This window comes from Podarcis bocagei (genome assembly GCF_964188305.1).
Source record: "Podarcis bocagei genome assembly, chromosome: 12".
Lineage (NCBI taxonomy): Eukaryota > Metazoa > Chordata > Lepidosauria > Squamata > Lacertidae > Podarcis > Podarcis bocagei.
The window spans coordinates 3,204,030-3,220,559 of NC_138137.1; the positions used below are offsets into that span (position 1 = coordinate 3,204,030).

General features: G+C 44.9%; 1 protein-coding gene and 1 long non-coding RNA gene across 12 annotated transcripts in view; one reads left to right on the forward strand and one right to left on the reverse strand.

Annotated features, from left to right (window-relative positions):
- TPK1 (thiamin pyrophosphokinase 1) overlaps window positions 1-16,530 on the forward strand; it is a 448,208-nt gene that overhangs the window by 415,190 nt on the left and 16,488 nt on the right. Inside the window, exon 9 of one of the 9 annotated variants that reach the window (XM_081165245.1) lies at window positions 2,666-2,750. The exons of the other annotated variants lie outside the window; for them this stretch is intronic. Within the exon in view, the coding sequence (XP_081021371.1) occupies window positions 2,666-2,745 (80 nt within the window). The 3' untranslated portion in view covers window positions 2,746-2,750. The remainder of the gene's footprint in view (window positions 1-2,665; window positions 2,751-16,530) is intronic. 9 annotated transcript variants of the gene reach the window in all.
- On the reverse strand, window positions 1,577-11,790 carry LOC308570434. 3 transcript variants are annotated; one of them, XR_014001177.1, is made up of 3 exons: window positions 11,427-11,790; window positions 10,469-10,630; window positions 1,577-1,898 (listed from the first exon to the last, which is right to left on the reverse strand). It is a non-coding gene; the product is annotated as an uncharacterized lncRNA (long non-coding RNA). The 3 variants fall into 3 exon arrangements; XR_014001178.1 differs by lacking the exon at window positions 11,427-11,790 and adding an exon at window positions 11,018-11,379; XR_014001179.1 differs by lacking the exon at window positions 11,427-11,790 and adding an exon at window positions 10,868-11,379.

Here is a 16,530-nt window from a genome sequence, read left to right on the forward strand (position 1 = left end):
TTCCAAAAAAATTAAAAATTGAGTGTTATATACATCAAATTAGGCTTGAATTATTAAAAAAATATTTATTCATTTCAGAAATATTAAAAATATTAGACATTTTAAAAGTGAGGAGGCTGCTGTTTTACTCGGGTCCTTCCCATGCTGACTTCCTACGGGCAGCTGCTTGGCCACTGCAAAGACAGGGTGCTGGTGCAGGTGGGTTTTCTTAAGTTTCGTGTTCTGATCAAAAAATATTAAAGAGGCGAGTAACAACTTTAAAACACAATTAAAGTCTTGTTAATAAAGAAGAGTAGAATATCTTAAAGCGCAAGACCCAAATGCAGTAAACCCAAATTCTGCAACATTCAAAGATCAGCATTAAACATGAATAGCCCTCCTTAAGGTAAATGCTGGTGTGATGTGCTAATGTAAGGCTCCTTTGCACCCTTGGCAAGGAGATGTATTGGTGCACCTGAAGCTGGGAGAGACCAGAAACTCGGAAAGTTTGTTTTTCATCACCTTTTGTGCTCCGCCAGTGACTTCCTCCGTGGTCACTGAGTGTCAGGGACTGGACTGAAGAGGAGGAGGAGCGGTGGAGGTCGTGTCTCCTCCCCTTTGTCTGTAGCTTCCAGGGAAGAGGAAGGCAGTCTCAAATTGCAGCAGGGCTAGGAGGAAGATGACAGCTCAGAGACGGGAAAACAGGAGACTTATGCGGTGTTAGGGGAAGGAGGAGGGGAGACAGAACAGCCAGCTGACACATCAGCCTGCCTCTGCTCACTGATTTCCCTTCTGCCTCCTTCCTCATCCTGCAACTCTAGCCTGCTCTCCCTGTCTTTCTTCCCTCTGAGCCCTGCTGGGCACTCCCTTTAGAGCCCGAGAGTCTTGCCCGGCTGCCCAGAGCAGTGGAGGAGTGGCCCAAGGAGCGTGTGGGCAGGTGGGCAGGCTCCTAGCCACTCTGGGGCAGAGAGGAGGTGCACATTTTTTGCGCCACCCTGGACCTGCACAGTGGACAGAATGTTACACATGGCCCAAAATGATCCAGATTTGATCTCTCACTGACCATTTGTGCCACATTAACATTAAAAAAATGATTCAAATTTTAAATTTACCCTTGTTTCTGTAGTGCATGAGCCAGTATTCTTGGTTTTGCTTGAATTACTCACACACCAGAGCTGACACTTGCAAGACCTGTAAGGAAACTAGCCTGCCACACTAAAATCTATGTGAGTGAAATATTCTGCTCTTTGAACTGCTTTGAGAAATCCACCTAAATTACGCAAACTGATGCTACACAGAAAAAGAAAAAGACAGGCATGCAGTGAAAATGTTGTGGACATTGGGAAAGAATTATGAAATGTGAAGATGAGAAAATAGAATCATAGAATCCTAGAGTTGGAAGAGACCACAAGGGCCATCGAGTCCAACCCCCTGCCAAGCAGGAAACACCATCAGAGCACTCCTGGCATATGGTTGTCAAGCCTCTGCTTAAAGATGCTTGTGAGCTTTCCCTGCCCCTTGTTGGTTATCTAATAAACCCTTTTAGCAGTGAATATTAGCAAATAGTGTTCATGTATAATACAGATTGCATTCAAGCTGACTGAAAGCTTATTGGAATTTCACATTTTTATATTTGTGTATTCAAAGAAACGGTTCCATATTTGTCTAGAAAGCTTTCATGGACAGAACGTAGCTGGAAAAAAGCACACAAATCGGGGTGAAAACAAGCTTTTGCTTCAAAATCTTTTAATATGCTACATTGCTGCAGAACAGGAACCTGAACTCTCTCTTTCACATTTTCACTGTGCCCTTGAAGACAGGAATGGGGAAGCTTGTTTAATGTGCTTTTTGGCTCCTGGTTTTGTATTTCCACAAGGTTGAGCTTTTTCACACATGCAGCAGGAAGCTCAGGTTTGCCACTGAAACAGGAAGGAAGCACTGTCAGTCTTATTTCTCTGATTATTGTACCCATATAATTTGAATGCTTGTGAATGTGTTTTCTGCATTCACACTTTGAATTTTTAGCTGTTAAACTGCTCTTCTTGAAGGTGCTACCAGACTCTTTGTTGCTGCTGAAACAAGGTGCATTGAAAAGTGTTAACTTGGCAAATCAGTATATTTCTAGTCCCATTTGCTTAGTCAAAATAAGTTCAACACATGGCTTCTAAATTTGAAGGAGGAGGACTATTTGGGTATTTTCTAATTGATATGGTTTAGTACTGAAATTATTTTTAATTGAAACAAGGAAGATTCTCCAGTCTCCTTATGAATACTAATTGCAAGTGTGCCCTTTTTCTATAATACGGGCTCAGGGTTACCTGCACATTTTAACCAAAGATTGGTTTACATTCTGATTTCATGCAGTTTTCCATTTTTTGGGATAAGCACCTACAAATCAGCCTTTTAAGGTCACCTTTGCACTTTGCCCTTCCAGCTGCCCTAACAAAAAGAATGGGTTTCCCTCCCTTCTATTTGAATCCAGAGAAAGAAATACAAAGAATGGATGGGAAATCAGAAGATGCAGTGTAGATGCCTGCACTATGAGAGAAATTTCTGTTTGTGGTTCTCCGGAATTGTCTCTGTGTTTGGCTCTGTGTTCCTATTTTATACTGTCATTGTGTGAAATTGGTAGCTCATTAAGTCTGAAAGACTCATCTTACATTATATCTTCTGGCACTTCCAACAGCATCGCCTCACCCTCGATTCTGTTTCTTAGAGTGCTTGGAAAGGGTGTGGAGAGAATCTCCAGATTCCCAGCTTTCATGAAAAGAGTAAGTTCCTAGAAATTATAGAACCAATGATATGAAGCAAGGTTTGCAGATACTGTTCTCTCCCAGGCTAGATCTACACAGCTATAAAAAAAAAATTGCTCTGAAAACAGTATGGAAAAAACGTTGTAAAATTCACAATGAAAAATGGGATTGCTATTTCAGCTCTACAACGCCATCTGGTGTCACATTGTTATAACACATTTATAACATTGTTATTTGATTAATGTAGCTGAGTCCCTACTTTGTTGTTTGAGAAACAATTGTAGGTGAGCCCAAAATCTAAAAATTCCCACCAGATTGCCATAAAGGAGCCTGGTTTTGCTTCAGTAAGTTTTTCCTGAAGAGCAAAGTTCCAGACACTATTCCACCAGTTTGTAATACCAAACCCAGAATGTGTTTTGTGCATCAAATTATAGTCTTGCTTTTTGAGGGGTAGATTTTTTTCCACCTTTGGCGGCCTGGTGTTGGTTCACCCCATCCTCTACTTGTTGTTGCTGTTGGGTGTGTTTCTCTCTTATTGACTTCTTGGGTGCTGGCATTAAAAAATACGGCATACTCCACTTCCAGCCTGAAGTGTTACCATCCAGAGTTCTAGCAACTTAGGCTACTGCTTCACCCGTATGGGCCACCTCTCATTAGCAGAACTTTTCCCATTTAGAGGGGGGAACTCTGCTACCAGGAGTGTCCTCTAACTCTTGGTTAGTTGTTGCATGTTTATCTACCCATTTAATGTAATCTGCTCTTTGCATATGCCTGGGCTCACTGCTTTGGCAAATTCAGGTGCCATTAATCTCTCCTTAATTTTTTAAAAAAGGGAGTTAAAGTTTTGTTCCAAACATAGTAGACAATGTAACATTTTTGTGGAGAAAAACTATTTGTTAATGAAGTGTTCTCTGTAATTAAACATCACAACTTTGCTTTATTTGTACTTAATAGGTGTAATAATGTTTGCCTATTGCTTTTTGTGGAAGCATCGGGTGTTTAATTAGTCTTTATCAACTGTGTTAAGGTCCCAGGATATGACACAGCACCACAACCAGCAACAGTTCCTGTTAGCATTTTATTAATCAGTGCTGGGTATGGGCTTTGACATTTGCATTGCTTCAGAATAGCCTTCTGTAGTTCTTTTAGAACACATCTTTTTTCCTTGAAAACTTTATTGGCTTTAATTTGTCTTCCTAGCTCTCTGAGTTTAGTTTTGCTTTTCCCCCATTAATATGATTTGCATTTCGGAAAGCTAAAAGCATTTGGCTTTTAGAATAATTTTAATGTGTGCTAAGTATCTTGTGCATTAAATGTCTCCTGGTTATGCAAGGTAAAGAAATAAACCTAAAGCATTAGAACTCTCCATCAAGTCCTGAACAGGAAGAAATAATTTCTTTCGCTTTCTTGGCTTTCTTGAAGACAAGTGTGGGGCTTAAAATACAGCATGGAATTGTATTTCTGTTAACTTTTGTGAACTGTGTTGAGGGCTGTTTGGCTGAAAAGGTGGCATAGAAATAATCTATAACATAGCATATTACATTACAATATATTCAGCATTTGCCAATTCCTCCCTTTTGATAACAATTGCAGGAGTTGAGCTGCAGTTCTTGAGATGCAGAACTGAACTTGATTTCATAATGAAGAATCTTAACATCAAATGGGCTATCTTATTACAAACAAACAGAATGCAAAATGGGAAAATTAAAGGGCTCACTTCTTCTGCAAAACCAAAACCACAATACCAAAATGCCACTTCCGTCTTCAGGATTTGCATCCATCTGAGTGCCTATTGATGAGCACAGCCCACAGGAAGAACGGTGGCCTTTATGCCTTGCTTGCAGTTTGATCCAACAGGGCAGTTCTTACACTCTTTCACAGCTTGCATATGAGGGCTTGTCCCTACAAATAAGGGTTCTTTGTAAACCTCATGAACTGCTGAAGAAGTTCAGTCCTCCTCTGGAGAATGGCCTCCATGGGGGTTGGGTGCAACTTTAATATTTCATATCATTTTAATATCATTGAAGGAAGCAATGGGTTTCGCTCCTACTCCTTCTAGTTGGTTCTTATCCTGTTGCTTCCTTTATCCACTGTGCTGGAAAGCTCTGGTAGACCAGAGTTTGGTGCTGCTGTGCAACAGGATTCCACCAGAGTGCGGGACTGTAGCCTCCTTCTGATTGGCTGCAGGTACAGCTAGTCAGAGGGGCTGAAGTCAGCACTTAGGGAGGAAAAAAGGGTTGTGGTTCGTAAGATCCACTCTGAGGAACATCTCCATCCAGAGAAGGAAGTCTCTGGGCTTAGTTTGAAGCTCTTAAGTCTTCTTAGGATTATATAGGCAAGAGAAAAGCTGGGAAGCTGAACTGGGGGCAGGAGTAGAGAGGTGTGAGAGAAGACTCTACTTGGGTCTCCGTTCAGTAAGGAGGAGAGTGATCTTCTGGAAAGAGGAGAATCCCAAACCAGTTATGAGGGGTGTGGTGATCCCCTGGGTCTGCTATACTGCTAGAGGAGCCTCAGGAGTGAGAGCTATAGAAGCTTAGGAAACTGATAGAAAGTACCACCTTGTTTAAGAATGCAAGTATTAACACCTAAGCTGTACCACCCCTGCAATTAGTTTAAGGAAATGAAGAGAATATAAGCTGTACGTTTCCCATCTTGTTTAGAAGCCTATAACATCCATTGGTGGGGGGGGGTGGAGAGAAAGTTTACTGTTTCTTGAAAAAATTCTGTCTCCTGACACATCTTTTATTTCAACAATTTTGTTGTAAAATAAAAATCTTTTTCCTTTTTAACTTCCCTAAGTCTCCAAGTGCCAGAGTTTTCTTTTAAAAAGTTAAAATAACTAGTAGTAAGAGGGGGACTGCCTCACCCATCAACATGAACTAGCAAGAGAATTTCATTCAACATTAAATGAGTCAAAATTCCTCATTGCACTTGTCCTACAATAAAGGAATGTTAGCAATGACTCATATAGAAGGCAGGACAGATTGCGTATAGACTCCTTTTAGACCCATTGGTGATTCTTTTTTGGTATCTTAAAACAAGAATCTTTAAGGAACACCAGAAAATGATAATTAATCTTCTGATGGCTGCCATAATGAGTCAACTAGAAAAAAGGAGGTAACAAGCTTTCAATGCCTATTAAAGTATTTTAAGTATGATAAAATTCACTAATTTTGTTAAAATGGGGAAAAGGAGGCTTGTACATTTATTGAAAAATTGAGTGGGTTAATTACATTTTGGAATATAACACAATCCAAAATATAAGCCCCTCCCACCTACACTGAACCTGTATGTTGTCACCAACACATGCTAACACAAAACCAGATTATACCGTACCATACACCAAAACATTTCTGCAGTGTGCAATAGATCAGTGTTCCTAACCTTTTGCGACCGTGGCCCCCTCCCGACCTTCTTTCCTTCCTGTGCCCCCACCCGGTCCTACCGGTAGAAAGGTAGCTATTTAAATGTTTTGTTTGTAAATAGAACATGTTTGTTTAGAATTTTATAATATATAAAAAATACAGTTACATAAAATGGTAAGAACATGATGAAATACAGTGGTGCCCCGCAAGACGAATGCCTCACAAGATGGAAAACTCGCTAGACGAAAGAGTTTTCCGTTTTGGAGGTGCTTCGCAAATGAATCTCCTATGGGCTTGCTTCGCAAGACGACAATGTCTTGCGAGTTCCTGTGGGGTTTTTTTCTCCCCCCCTTTTTCTAAGCCGCTAAGCCGCTTATCAGCTGATCCGATCAGCAGATAAGCCGCTAAAAGTAGCTAAAAGCCGCTAATAGCCCTAAGCGGCTTATCAGCTGATCCGGTCAGCAGATAAGCCACTAATAGCGCTAAGCCGCTTATCAGCTGATCCGGTCAGCAGATAAGCTGCTAAAAGCCTCTAATAGCGCTAATAGCGCTAATCCGCTAATCCTTCAATGGGCTTGCTTCGCAAGACGAAAAAACCCGCTAGAATCATAGAATCATAGAATCATAGAGTTGGAAGAGACCACAAGGGCCATCGAGTCCAACCCCCTGCCAAGCAGGAAACACCATCAGAGCACTCCTGACATATGGTTGTCAAGCCTCTGCTTAAAGACCTCCAAAGTAGGAGACTCCACCACACTCCTTGGCAGCAAATTCCACTGTCAAACAGCTCTTACTGTCAGGAAGTTCTTCCTAATGTTTAGGTGGAATCTTCTTTCTTGTAGTTTGGATCCATTGCTCCGTGTCCACTTCTCTGGAGCAGCAGAAAACAACCTTTCTCCCTCCTCTATGTGACATCCTTTTATATATTTGAACATGGCTATCATATCACCCCTTAACCTCCTCTTCTCCAGGCTAAACATGCCCAGCTCCCTTAGCTGTTCCTCATAAGGCATCGTTTCCAGGCCTTTGACCATTTTGGTTGCCCTCCAGAACTGGACACAGTATTCTAGGTGAGGTCTGACCAGAGCAGAATACAGTGGCACTATTACTTCCCTTGATCTAGATGCTATACTCCTATTGATGCAGCCCAGAATTGCATTGGCTTTTTTAGCTGCCGCGTCACACTGTTGGCTCATGTCAAGTTTATGGTCAACTAAGACTCCTAGATCCTTTTCACATGTACTGCTCTCAAGCCAGATGTCCCCCATCTTGTATTTGTGGCTCTCATTTTTTTTGCCCAAGTGCAATACTTTACATTTCTCCCTGTTAAAATTCATCTTGTTTGTTTTTGCCCAGTTCTCTAATCTGTCAAGGTCGTTTTGAAGTGTTATCCTGTCCTCTGGGGTGTTAGCCACCCCTCCCAGTTTGGTGTCATCTGCAAATTTGATCAGGACGAAATTTGATCACAGAACGGATTCTTTTTGTCTTGCGAGGCACCACTGTATTGTTGCAGCAGAAAAACAGATCTGGAAGGGACCCTGGGGTCATCCTTCTAGTGCAACCCCCTCAACGTAGGAAACTCTGCTAAAGCATCCATGGCAGATGGCCATACAACCCAGTAGCGTAGCCGGGGGCAGTGGGCGCCCCCAGTGGCACTTATCTTGGGGGCGGCACATCGGAGCCCCAGGTGAAGCACAAGTCCAGGCAAACAAGCAGGTCGCCTTGCCCAGCCCTTCCCATTGCCACCCCACCTCACACTTACCTGACCTGGGGGTTCTGGATTTCGGGCTCTATGGGTCAAAACAGGAGCCTCTGCAGTCGCCCGCTCCCCCCAGAAACAAACCAGACCTGCTCCAAGAAAATGCACCTGGAAAAAGGAGTGCTAGACCTTAGAGGGCTGCCCCTTACCCGCTTCTGATTGGCCAAGGGGATAGCCAGCTAATCAGGATTTTTTAAAAAAAATCTCCACTTCTCACTTCCCGTTGTGGCCCCCTAGCCTCATGCTGTGATCCCCCATTTACACAATTTTCACCTGGGGCCCTCCAGGGGGTCACATGCCCCCAGTTGGGAAACAAAGGGGGGAAGGGTATTCTTTATCTTCCTAATGACTGTATTGGTTACAACTGGAAAAAGAAGGGACTTAATAACTGTAGAAATGCAGTTTGTTCCTAGGCTTGCATCTCTATTTAGGTGGCCTAATGTTGTTGGTGAACAGGTGCTTCAAGAACAGTCCTACCAGCCAATGCCTGTGTGAGAGAGAAATCATCTCCCCAAACTGGATTTAGATGATTGATGAGCTGAGCTGAGCTGGAGAGGTATTAGCTGAGGGCTGTCATTAAGAAAAGGCAATGTTCTGCTATAGCTTTTTCTGCTGTACCTGTCCCATATCCTTAAGAGCTGATCACCTGTGAAAAGTTAGATAAGTCCCCCCCCTCACCTTCCAGGTGCCTCACAGTATCTGTATGCTGTGAATAAAAATAAACAGCAGCCATATTAATTGTTCCCACTGATTTCTTTGTTTTCAGCAAAACCTGCTAGGTGAGAATGGCTGATATGTGAGGGTAAAGACCATTTTTAAGAACAAGGTGTCTCTGTGTTGTGAGGTACCAATGGATATGGACAGAACCAGCCCACCCATGATGCAAGGGGAAGCAGCCCCCTCCGGTAGTCTAAGTGCAAGAGGCAGTGCTCTGCCCCCCCTCCACCCCCAAAAGGGAGGAGTTCTGGCACACAGTCCCCAGCCAGAGAACCTAAGTGGGAGGCAACACTTAGAGGAGTTCCTTGGCTCCCGCCGAGTTTGGCAAGAGCCAGGGCTTTGCTGCCACCCCCCCCCCCCGTGGTGCCCTGGTAATCACTGAACTCAGTGGGAGCCAGGGCACTCTTCCAAGTGCTGACATGTTATCATACAAGGCAATATAAAGAGTTACTACTGGATCACTTAAGCCAGCTGTAAAAAGGCCTGCATGTGTAGAATGGGGATTTAAGAAAATACATTCCTGCCAGCCACCACAGAATTATGATAAAACTGTTTTGCAAGATATTAAATATCTGAAAATGTGAGGCAAAGCACAACAGCTTGGATTGCCTTCTGTTTCCTTTTCTATTTATTTAGCGTATGCACTTTGTCCTTAATTTAATAACTCTGCATTCACTTCTGTGTTTCTAACACAGTGTTGCCTTCTGCAGTTACAGAATTCCATTTTCCCTTGGCTCTGGTTTGAGCCAGTCACAAGGAACAGCAAAGAAAACCCAAACCCAAACTGAAAAGGTCCTAAATAATCCTAAAGTGAATTAAGTACTTATCTATATGGCACCATCAGGGTCCCTCTGGGTATCACCAATGTGGGTGCCTGCTTATACCTTCTATGGTGCCCACAAAGGCCCTCAAAAGATAGCACTTCAAAAACCCATGATGCGCAAGACAGCATTTGCTCCTCATACTTAGTTCATATTTGTACCAATTTAGCCTCTCTTACATTGAACATGAATTGATGCTTTTGAATTCTGGTGCTGGAGGAGACTCTTGAGAGTCCCATGGACTGCAAGAAGATCAAATCTCTCCATTCAGAAGGAAATCAGCCCTGAGTGCTCACTGGAAGGACAGATCCTGAAGCTGAGGCTCCAATACTTTGGCCACCTCATGAGAAGAGAAGACTCCCTGGAAAAGACTCTGATGTTGTGCCCTGATGTTGAGGGCTTAAAGAGAAGGGGACGACAGAGGATGAGATGGTTGGACAGTGTTCTCGAAGCTACAAACATGAGTCTGACCAAACTGTGGGAGGCAGTGGAAGACAGGAGGGCCTGGCGTGCTCTGGTCCAGGGGGTCACGAAGAGTCGGACACAACTAAATGACTAAACTACAACAACAACAACATTGAACATGTCTAAATATCATTGGATGCCAGGATTAGACACCCATTTGGCCTTCTGTTCTGAACAACGGAGAACTACAGAGATCTCTCTGGGAGCAAATGCGGCAGTAGCTGATGTCGGTAACTTTTCTGCCCCCCGGGGGCATGGCCGAGGGAGGAGCACACCCACATCATTTTGTGGTCCTGTTTCTTTTTCGTTTCTTTTGGACATGGCTGCCATTTTGTGTTTTGCCACAGCAGCCAGTTTGTGACCGGTGCCCATGACACTGACAGATGTGACCACTTGCCCGTGTAAGAAAAATAAACAGGTCCATGTCCTAAATAGAGTGCAGTCGAAAATAGACAGTGGGGAAAACAAACACGAAAGGGGGAGAATGGGAGGGATGACTATGGAGCTCAAAGGGAGAGAAAGAAAAGTTGGCACTGCATCCCTGTTCAAGGAGAGAATTCCATAAATAGGGAAGAAAAAGAGAATTCACTTTGTGAATTTGGAATTTACCAGATGGAGGGGGACGCCATTCCTGATAGGAATGACTCCCCCTACTGGAGACAGGAAGGGTCTTCAACTTGCAACGTCCTCTCCAGAGAAGAGGAGTCATCCTGTCTTTCCAGACTGACCCTGCTTGCTGCAAGGGATGGTTGGGTCTTCGTGCCTCTTTCTCTGTGTGGAGAAAAATGCTTGCTTGAGTGCTTGTTTTATGTAGATTTTCCCTTTGTCTAGTCCTCTCCTTCATCCTGTTTGCTAGATCCCCTTTCTGAGTGAGTTTTTTCACTGTGTTTTCCTGTTGGCTGCCCCCCCCCCCAGCTTCTTCATTTCTATTTCAATCTCTTCGTGTTTCTTCCCCCCCCCCCTGTTGTCTGGGGAAGGGAAGAGTATAGGGGGCAGCTGGATTCTGACCCGATTGTCAGTCAGGCACAGGAGGAATTGTCTAGAGGCGACAGGGCCAGGAGCTTGTGTTTCCCGCCCCAAACGGAACACCATTTTGTTTCAACAACTCAGCATTTCTTCAGGAGGCCCCAACAGCTCCTAGAGATGTGATTGCTGCACCTGTTGGTCTAGTGACTTTCACACTCTCTGTGCTCTCTGCCTGCCTCGAGTGGCTGAATTGTTGCTGCACCTTCAGGTCCCAGCACAAACTGGGAGTTTGAGCAATAACTGCAGTGTGTTCAGTTGCATTCATTTCCTGTGCACAGAATGACTTTGCCTCAGTAGGGCAACCTCTCTCCTCACGATGTTGGCACAATGGAGGAGGCCTAGACATTTTGAGATCCCAGGCAAGCAGCCTTCAGTGATTCTCCAGGTTCTTTGACAGAACAGGCAGGGATGAGTATGGAAGCCCCCCCCCCCCCCCAGTTCTGAGGCCTTCCTTAGTTCAACAAATTTCCCCAGACTGCTTTCTTGGATGAAGAGGTTTATTTCCACAGAGATTAATTATTCCCTCTGCAGGTTTTTGCACCTGGACCAGCTTGCTTCATCACCATAACAGTAAATGCAAGTACAAGCAGTCCACACGCAGCCACAGGGCGAAGAGGGGCTATTCACCACACAAAGCCCCCCTCCTGCCCCTCGCATCCAAGGTCCCAGGAGCCCTTTCTGGTTGACCCTCCCTTGCCACCAGAACAGGCTAAGACATCTGTTCCTCAGGCAGTAGTTCAACAGGAGACGTCGCTTCTGCTCCCCGGGTCTCAGGGTGCCACTGCAGCCCAGGGGGTGGCCTCTGGGGAACTGCCTGAATTGGGGTCCTCCCAGCCCAACCCAAACATGAAAGAGAGGGAGCTCTCAGAAGAGGAAGTGATTGAGGTTGAGAACCATCCTAGGGTGTTCTCTGCTGAGGTTTTTATGCCTTTCTTAAAAAGGCTTGTCAGGTGCTGCAATTGCCAGAGGAAGAGACAGCCCCCCCTCCCCGAATCCCCTACGGGGCCCTTGGAAGCAACCAAAGCTCTTCCTGCCACAGCAGTTAAGCCTGTCTCTGTTCCCTTCCCCAAGGCCTTTGAGAAACCTTGGGATGCGGAATGAGGAACCCCACATAGAGCTTAGGCTCCTTGCAAATGGGGAAAGAAACATTCTATTGTATCTTTCCAGATAAGTTTATGAATCACCTCAGAGGTCCAGTGATTATCCACCATGGTGGTCCTGGCTTCATCCTTGGTACTCCCTTCAGAAGGCAAAGGGGTCCCAGGTATCCATGTGAGAAACAAGTGGAAGCGTCCCTGAGGCCTGCGTTCGAGGCCAATGCTTTTGCCTTTCAGGCTTCCACCACCTTCTCTGTATTTATGTGTTTAAAGCAGTGAGCTGTAGAGATGAGATCACATGCAGACATTCCCAAGTTTATTAAGGATCCCTTGAAAAAGATGACCTATGCTTCAGCATTGGCTGCAGACCCTTCCATGGACACTCTGCAATTAATGCATGGTCCTTAGCTACTTCCACAGTGGCCTACAAGACAATCTGGTTATGACAGTGGGGTGTTGACACTGCGTCACAATCCTTTATGATCTCATTACCTTTTCAGGGTCAGAACCCTTTGGGGAATCTCTGGAACCTCACCTGGTGGATACTAGGGATAAGAAGAAGGCCCTATCTTCCGCCAACAAGCCTAAGGAAAAGTCATGCCAGACTCAGTTTTTTCATACTCCCCAACAATTTTCCAAGTCTTGTCCCTTCTTTTCCATTCAGAGTGGAGGGGGTAGGCAGGATGGGGCGCTCCCTGCCCCTCCCCCTTCAGATCAGGAAAGTCTTCCTCTGCATCCTCAAGGCCCCCAAAAGAGGGGAGAAAAATACTTCCGCCTGACTTAGCTCCCAGTAAATCTGCCTCCCCAGGGGGTGTAATGCTGCCAGCCTTCATTCACCGGTGGGCAGGTGGATGCTGGATATTGTATTGATAGTATGCTCTCGAGTTTGCTTCTTGTCCACAAGACATATTCATCCCTTCTCCTTGCTTAAGGCTCCAAGAGAAAAATCAGATACTCCTACTGGCGACACATCATTTGTTGAAAATAGGGACAATCGAACCAGCAGGTCACTCTCAGAGCAGTCAGGGGTTTATTCAGTCTTCTTTCTGGTGCCATATTATAAAATATATCAAGAATACAGATAGATCAGATGACTCAAAATTAAACAGCTACAAAGCTACAAAGGACTGCCGGAGAGACCTGAGAGTCAAGCTGAATCTCTGCTTGAAGAATGTTCCTCAGCCTTGGACTTCTAGTTGAGGTCAGTTGGGCCTCTGTGAAGCAGGGGGAGGGGTGATCTCAGTGACCAGGCTGGGCCATAAGGGTCAGGCAGCCCTAAGGTATCCTGGACCCAAGTTATTCAGGACTTGGTAGCATCTAAGCAGCTGGTGCAGATGTTTTTGCAGAGGTGTCATGTGCTGTTGGCAGTCTGCCCCCATCTAAAAACTGTTCCAGTTCCCTGACAAGTTGTTTCCTTGGTTGGAAAATGTTAAGGGAGAGTTGTATTTTGTTTTGTTTTGAATGTAGGGGATCATTCAGAAATGCTGTTCATCACCTGCTGTCTGAGATGGCAGAGCCTAGCCGCTGCTGCATTGCACAGCTCTTCCAACCGCACATTTCAATTCCACGTCTGATGTGGCCGGTGCACCACTTGAACTGGCCTAATCTCTGTGAGCAACCTGCTTTATTATGTTTACAAACATGATTGTAATGTAATTAAAGATTAAATTACAGATTGTTTTAGAAAGTTTTTCATTAATTTGTGCAATTCTGGAGACCAAGCAAACCAAAATAAAACATGCCATGGACATTTCCCATGTAGCAAAGAGAAAGCAGTCCACAACTGGCTTTTTTTTATTTAAAACAATTGTCTGGAAATCAGTGCAATCAATTATGGATGTTTAATATAATTTCAAAGGTCATTTCTGCAAAAGCCAAGATAATGCTGCCTTTAACTGCTGCTGTGATTTGCTAGAGAAGGACAATTAACAGTCCGTGCTTAATAGCAGGCCTGTTTGGACTCCCCTCTGTTCAGAAATCAGTGTCGTGTGTTGATTAAAAAGCTTAAATCCACTCCTGGATTCCAAAGAAAATGGACAGGAACCGGGGAGGGGGGATAGTAAAAAGTTGAGTAACTAATACTGTATTTAAAATGGAAATGAGCTTCCCTTGCTTATTTCCCTGCTTTCTCTTCTTCCTTTCCTCCTTTTAAATGTTTGTCCTTCTCCATCTTGTGGGATGTACCGTATTTTTCGCCCTATAGGACACACTTTTTCCCCTCCAAAAATGAAGGGGAAATCTGTGTGCGTCCTATGGGGCGAATGCAGGCTTTCGCTGAAGCTTGGAGAGCGAGGGGGTTTGGTGTGCACCGACCCCTCTCGCTCTCCAGGAAGCTATCAGCAAGCCTGGGGAGCCCGCGGGAGTTCCCGCAGAGCTCCCTAGGCTGCGGATAGCAGCCTCCTGCCTGGAGCGCGGGGTGCACTGCAGCAAAACGCCCCACACTTTGGGCAGACATCCGCAGCCCAGGGAGCCTTGCAGGAGTTCCTGCAGGGCTCTGCTGCAGCTGCGGCTGGGGGGAGGGGATAATTTTTTCCCCCTTTATTCCCCCCCCCAAAAAAAACCTAGGTGCGTCCTATGGGCCGGTGCATCCTATAGGGCGAAAAATACGGTAATTGCATGTGGTTTGTTTGTGTTATTCAGTAAATCCATAAAGAACATTTAGATAGAGGAAACAAGTAACCTGGATGCATGCAGAGTGTGCCACCAAAGCGTTTGTGCTCCCCCTGCCCATCATTTTTAGCATTGCATGAAATAATTAAGCAACTTCTGCATGGCAGACGCGGAGTGGCACGTGACCCTCCAAGCAGATTATAGCCCCCTAGGTGTAACTTGTATCAAATGCTTGGACAATCATGCTGTCTACTACTGGAGCCTGTCTTCGCATGCAGGGAAGTCCCTCACTCACTGAGGGTTTGAGACCCATCAGCTGCCCTCACCTGGTTCAGCCAGCCATTCAAAGCTGTTCTTAGGTTGTGGCTGCTGTTGAATGCTGACAGCATCTAGCGGTACTACCCCCTCCCCGAACACCCCATACTGTAGAGGGAAGTGAGGGGCAAATGGGGCTTGTCAACCTGGGAAGGTAGCCCATCTTGGAGAAGGAAGACTCTGATCCTAAACCTTCACTGTAAACCCTGTGCTAATCCAAAGTGGAGTCCCTCAGATGGTTGGATGGCACCTTGTATGCCTCCTTTCAGCAACTCCTGCAGCCAAGCTGCTGCCAAAAGTCTTGCTCTGCTTTCCAAGGCCAAGGGGTGGTGGTCTTGACATCTGGGCAGTCTAGGACCTCCATATGCATGATTCCGGCTTGTGGGCTGGTGAGGGCACTTCAGTGCTTTGAAGTCACCCCTCCATTGTCTCTCAAGACAAATGGGCGTCAACAACAGCAGGAGGGGCATCATGTAAGGCAAAGGGGCTATGTTTCAATTTGTTGGATCACAAATTGGTTTGTTGGTTTGCTCATTATTATTTAGATAATTTATAGATCACTTGATATTTCAAAGAAATTATCTAAGCAGTTTACAACATTCAAAAAATATCAAAAACAGAAGTCAAATCAAAAGAATACAGTAAGTAAAGGTTAAGGACCCCTGGACAGTTAAGTCCAGTCAATGGTGACTATGGGTGCAACGCTCATCTCACTTTCAGGCCGAGGGAGCCGGCGTTCATCCACAGACAGCTTTCTGGGTCATGTGGCCAGCATGACTAAACTGCTTCTGGTGCAACAGAACACCATGACGGAAACCAGAGTGCGCGGAAACGCCATAAGAAACATACATTTTAGAGCATTCTAGAGCAGACAACAATTAGATAACTCCATGTGGTGTGTGGTATTGTTAATGGTAGTTAACCAGATGCAGTGGTACCTCAGGTTACAAACACTTCAGGTTACAGATGCTTCAGGTTACAGATGCTTCAGGTTACAGACTCCGCTAAGCCAGAAATAATGCTTCAGGTTAAGAACTTTGCTTCAGGATGAGAATAGAAATTGTGCTCCAGCAGCACAGCAGCAGCAGGAGTCCCCATTAGCTAAAGTGGTGCTTCAGGTTAAGAACGGACCTCCGGAACGAATTCAGTACTTAACCCGAGGTACCACTGTATGTGAGTTCCCTCTGTCCCTTAGCAGAGATTATGAGAGAGTTAGAACCTCAGTGAACATTAGGTTGTTTTTTAAATTCAACTTTTCGGTTTCTTTGACATTAAAAACAACCGGAAAGTGAATGTTAGCACTAATGAAAGGTTCCACACAGTTTTTGCCTTGTAGCACCTTCATTTCTGCGCCAAAATTTCACAATTGTGAATTGGAGATGAAGCCTAGGAACGAGAGTCGTAGTCTTGCTTCTTAGCCGTTGGCTTTTCAGTGAGTTTGCCAGCTGACAATTAATTACAATGTCTGATGCTGGGAACTGGCTAAGGACCAACACCTCTCATTGTACATCAACCACCAACGGAGATTTTCAGACGGAAACAAAGTTTTGCCGCTGCTATAGCTGTGAGCCGATATTCTTTTTCCTGCCTTTCTTTCCTTTTTTCAGTAGCATTCTTTTCTCA